Here is a 5,548-nt window from a genome sequence, read left to right on the forward strand (position 1 = left end):
CTTCACAGTTTTCAGCTTTCAACAGCAAATGCCAAATAAAATGAATCTTTCATTCAGTTCCAAGGTGAGACTTTAATGCCTCAAGACCAGTTTGGATCCATCCCTTACAAATCAAAAATCTAACTCAGAAAACTTCCCTCCCCCAGGAAAGCTGTGCTCAATCATCTTACCTCATTCTATTTTTTATCCTAATCTTCCCTCACCCCTGCACTCTGTCTCCTGCTCCCCACACACATTGCCTCAGCAGTGGCACAATGGGTCTGAGCTAAATCCATTTACACATTTTGGATTTTCTAAGTATTTCTTGTGTGTATGTACACTTGTGTCTTATTACTTTGATGTGATGAGAGATCTCTAGTCAGGGATTGAATCTTCTCCATTAGCTTGAGAGGGTAAGGACAGAGGATCCATCAATCAACAATAAATTTCCTGAGAAGGAAGGATCATTGAATCCATTCCTTTCCCAGTCCTGAATACTAGATGCTAGTGCCTAAATGACAGAGCAAGACTGGAAGAGGGACAATGTTTTGCTTTGTACTGAACCCCACCTCCCTGACCAAAGGCTGCAGTGTCTATACTTAGGATTGGAGGGGGTGGGTCACCCAGTAACCAGGGAGTGGCCATCTCCTTTCAACCTCAGTACCCTGTGTATGGCTGTGATGACTTCCCGACTGCGGAAGCTGTAAATGAGTGGGTAGAGCAGGGGTGTCACATTGGTATAGACAAGTGCCAGTGTCCGGTCCCGCTTTGGGGCATAGCTGGTCTTGGGCCGTGCATACATGAAGGTGGCACAGCCATAGTGCAGCAGGGTAACTGCCAGGTGGGAGGCACAAGTGGATGCAGCCTTCCTGCGACCACCAGGTGAATGTAGGCGTCGCAAGGTGCCCACAATGGCACCATAGGAAGTCAGGATCAGAAAAGAGGGCACTAATAACAGCACAATGCAAGCTCCAAGGAGGGGCATTTCCTCCACATAGCTTCTGGTACAGGCAAGGTGCAGCAGAGCAGTGATGTCACAGAAGAAGTGAACCAACAGATGGGAGCCACAAAAGGGCAGTTGGAAGATAGCCACTGTGAGAAACAGGGAGACGAGCAGTCCCCCAAGGCAGCAGCTTATAGCCAATTTCCCACAGAGCCCCGGAGTCATCATAGCTGGGTAGCGCAGAGGGTGGCAGATGGCCACATAACGGTCATAAGCCATGGCTGCCAGCAGGAAGCACTCAGCTCCTCCAAGGGCCACGAACATGTTCATTTGCACTGCACAGCCTACAAAGGAGATGGGGCTGCCCTGGTTCTGGCCCCTGGCCAGGTCAGCTAGGCAGCGAGGCACCACTACCAATGTATAGCAGAACTCAATAGCTGACAGCTGGCACAGGAATAGCAACATTGGGGGGCGAGTGACAAGCAAGGCCACAGACACAAGGATGACCAGGTTTCCAGTTAGGGTGGCCAGGTGTACGACTAACAGGAGCACAAAGAGGAAAGGCTGTAGACGAGGGAATTCAGAGAAGCCTTGCAGAAAGAAGCCAGGAGGCATCTCTGTTTCATTCCATGCACCTTCCATGTACTGCAGCTGATAGCTGTGGTGCCTGTGGGAAAGGAGGGAGATGCTAGTTTGGAGAACATGGTCTGTTGTTGTGTAAACAGCATTGGACTTGGAGTCAAATGACTTGGGCTTGAATCTTGGTGCTTCCACTTAGAAGCTATGTGACACTGGACAAATTACTTGTATCTGGGCCTCAGTTTCCACATCTGTAAAGTGAGGGTTTTTTGACTAAATGCTAAAACTCCTCCCAGCTCTAAAGCTAATGATACCATAGCTGCTACCACTGGGGAACAGGGGTGGGAGAAGAGAAGAAGAATGAGGTGAAATCTATAGAAAAAATCTCCTGAGAAACACTGAATATATGGCAATTTAATGAGAGGAAGTGTGGTGTAGTGGAAAAAGCCCCCTGAACCTGAAGTCTGACCCTTACTGGTCATATGACCATGGACAAATCATTTAATTTTTCTAATTTTTAGTTTATTTGTAAAATAGAAAATAGTTAGCACAAAATACTTTATGTACTATCTAATCCTTACAACTACCTTGTTGAAATAGGTGGCATACTTATTCCCATTGTACAGTAGAGTACACTGAGACTGAGAGAGGTTATGTGACTTACCCAGGGTCACAGAGGTAGTCAGTGTCTGAGTCAGGATTTATCCTGACTCCAACTCCAGCACTTTATGCACTAGCATATACACACACATCAAATACTATGTAAAGTATACTCCTGTGAAGCCTTCTTGGATTCAGTACCAAGAGCATTGTATTTGAAGTCAAAAGACTTAGTTTTAAGTACCCTTAATGATGCTTAATAGCTGTGTGGTGCCTTCCAAGTATAGATCTCTAAGTCTTCATTCAATTCTATTTAAACATTTCCTCAACCCCTCTGCCTCTTCCATCACCTCTTTCCCCTAAAACATACCTCTGGCCTGTGCAAATATTTCATGATCTACTAATGTTCTGTGTTAATACTTCTGCTTGTTTATCCTGCATGCTTATGGTCATTTCAGCAAATAAGACATCAGGGGTAATATTTTTGTCATTCTTTACTCCTTCTAATTCCTACCCTGTTTGATCTGAGATTGAGCTATTCTTTTTGTTTGTTTTTCTAATCACAGAATCACAGAAATTTAGGGCTATAGGAGATCTTAGATCATCTAATTCAATCCCTGTTCCCCCCCATTTCACAGATGAAAAATAGTACTCAGGTCACATGTTACTTAATGGTCAAATGAAGATTGAAACCCAGGTCTTCTGCTTGATTACTAGTCCAGTGTTCTTTCTACGGCTAGGCTTTCTACGGAAAATATGCCAGCTTTCTATTTTCTATACATCCTCTGCCTTGGTGCATCAGAAATATTATCAATGTTCCTGACATTTTAATTTAGAATCAAATCATATATATTGTTTTACAAATATTAAATTGCTTTATAATGGTTAGCTACTATTAATTAAAATAATTAATAATTTAACAGTGTTTTGGGCAATGCTGATAAGAGAGTGGATGATGTATATATTTGGATATACCTTTCAAATTCATTAGTGGATTCCAAATTTTACAGAACAATATATTATCTTTGTATATAGTATCTTTGAATGTTATGTATACATCCCAGAGTATCAGAAATAGAAAGCATCTTTGATACCACCTCCTTCAACCCACGCATGAACAAGAATCTCCTCCATAATGTTATTGACAAGTGGTTCTGTATCCCCCACTAAAGACTTCCCAGTCACAAGGAAATCCTTTTTTGGATAGCCTTGGCAGTGTTATAGGTAGGCTTGACTGGGCATAAATACAATTATGTAAAAGATAATAGAAACCTGCCTAGACCGTTGGAAAAAATAGATTTTAAAAGTGTATTTGGTGATGGAGGTAATGATGGGGAGGGCCAGAATAACCACTTGCGCATGTTCAGTCATTGTTCTTTGAACTGAGAGACCAGTAACTTCCTTCCCCTTATTCATTTTTAATTGAACTTACACTGAGTTCATTAATTTTGCTACTTCTTATTATAAACTATTCATATATCAAAACAATATGAGAAATGCAATCTGCCCATTAAGATAACCATGAAAATCAGAGAATCCTAGAATGTTAGGTTTGGAAAGGAACTTAGAGATCTTCTATTTCAATTCTCTACCTAATGCAGAGAATCCCTTCCTAAAGTATACCTGAGAGATGATTATCCTATCTCTGCTTGAAGACTTCTAAGAATGACTATTTGGCTACTTCACTGGGCAGCCTATATCATTTTAGAGAGTTCTAATTGTTAGGACATTTTTTTTCTTCCATTGAACTGAAATCTGCCTCTCTTTAACTTCCACTCATTATTCCCAGTTCTTCTCTCTAGGACCAAGTAACACAAGTACAATCTTTCTTTCTTGTGTCCATCTTTCATAAACTGAAGGCAATTATTGTTTCTACTCTGTTTTCTCTTCCTCAGGAAAACATCACTAGTTCCTTCAACTGATTACCATATGGTATGATCTTGAGGCACTTCATCATCTTGGAAACCCTCCTATACTCTCACTTACCTATCTTTCTGGTTCGTCAATATTTTCCCTAAAATTTCCTGCCCCAACCTGAACTCATTACTCAAGATGTGGTCTGACCAGAACAGAGCTTGGCAAGGCTATCATGTTTCCTTTTCTGTACACAAAAGGCACTAGTGATTAGCAAGGGCAAGAGTTAGTATTACTAGCATGAACAATAATATAATGTAATTTGATGATCAAAAGAGAAGTTTAGTGAGTCCAATAAATTTTTTAGAGCTGCACAAAACCATACAACAAGGAAAACATAACTATATAATTGCATTATCTAAACAATGGGAGAGAAGACTGTCTCCCCCTTTCTATTTATATTTCTTATCTATAAAAGGATAGCGGTGGTTATTAATAAGCAATAAGAAGATATAAGTTAATGTTAATATCTATTCTCTACCCTTGAGGAGGAGGGACAGTCATCATCAAAACAATAAGAACTAAAACAATTAAGTAATTCATAGTTCAAAAGGAAATAAAGAGTGAACTAACCCTTTCTCCCATGGCCCAGCTATGGAATTGATCATTTTCCTTTTCATTATGGGACATAAAGTTAGGGAATAATCTTCCACAACTTCAATTGTGCCCTATGTCCACTCTTTCATACCCTATATTTCTACATGACATCCCACCAAAATTCACTCTCTCCTCTTGAGGAGTATACAATATTCAGTCATTTTCAGTTATGTCCAACTCTTTATGATCTTATTTGGGGTTTTCTTGGCAAAGATACTGGAGTACTTTGCCATTTCCTTCTCCAGCTCATTTTACAGTTGAGGAAACTGAAGCAAATAGGGTTATGTAACTTGGTCAGGGTCACACAACTAGTAAGGGTCTGAAGTCAGATTTGAACTCAGGAAGATGAGGTTTCCTGACTCTAGGCCTGACACTCTACCCATTGGACCACCTAGCTGCCCCAACAATTTTTGGAGCAAAATGTGTAAGATAATAATCCAGCATGGGTGTAATGACTAGAGAACTTCCCTGGGAGCCAAGAAAACCTAAGTTCAAGAGAAACCTCTGACACATACTGGTTATGTATGTGATCCTGGGCAAGTCACTTAAACTCTCAGTGTCCCAGGCAATTCCCTAAAAGGGTAAGTTGTAAATCAGGTATGTTGGTAGAGGAAGTTCCTCATTGGAAGCTCCACCCACAGATCTGGTATAATAAATAACAATAGCAACAATAACAATAACAATATAATAATGTTACATTTATATAAGACTTAAGCCATACTGAGCTCTTTCCTCATATCTACCTTTGAGGGAGATAGTACAAGCATTATTTTTCCCTGTCTTGCAGGTAGGAAAACTGAATCTATGACGGCAAAGTGTTTCTTATTAGTGTCAGAGATAGGTCTCAGACTCATGTTTTCTAATTTTAACACCAATGAATGCCCTATTTGCACAGACTCCTCATGGAGATTTGATCCTTTGGGGTCACTCAGTCCA

At 40.6% G+C, this 5,548-nt stretch overlaps 1 protein-coding gene across 1 annotated transcript; it reads right to left on the reverse strand.

Annotated features, from left to right (window-relative positions):
• Positions 1–598: 598 nt before the first annotated feature.
• Positions 599–1,537, reverse strand: LOC114027312 (olfactory receptor 10AC1-like). The gene has a single exon (XM_027841293.1). It carries the CDS (start codon positions 1,535–1,537, stop codon positions 599–601), a length of 939 nt encoding a protein of 312 aa, XP_027697094.1.
• Positions 1,538–5,548: the final 4,011 nt, after the last annotated feature.

The sequence above is a fragment of the Vombatus ursinus genome, unplaced genomic scaffold (genome assembly GCF_900497805.2).
Source record: "Vombatus ursinus unplaced genomic scaffold, bare-nosed wombat genome assembly UNPS02014858.1, whole genome shotgun sequence".
Taxonomy (NCBI): Eukaryota; Metazoa; Chordata; class Mammalia; order Diprotodontia; family Vombatidae; genus Vombatus; species Vombatus ursinus.

What these genes read in the sequence shown, in the direction of transcription:
- LOC114027312 (XM_027841293.1), bottom strand. Translation starts at nt 1,537, where the DNA reads ATGCCTCCTGGCTTCTTTCTGCAAGGCTTCTCTGAATTCCCTCGTCTA.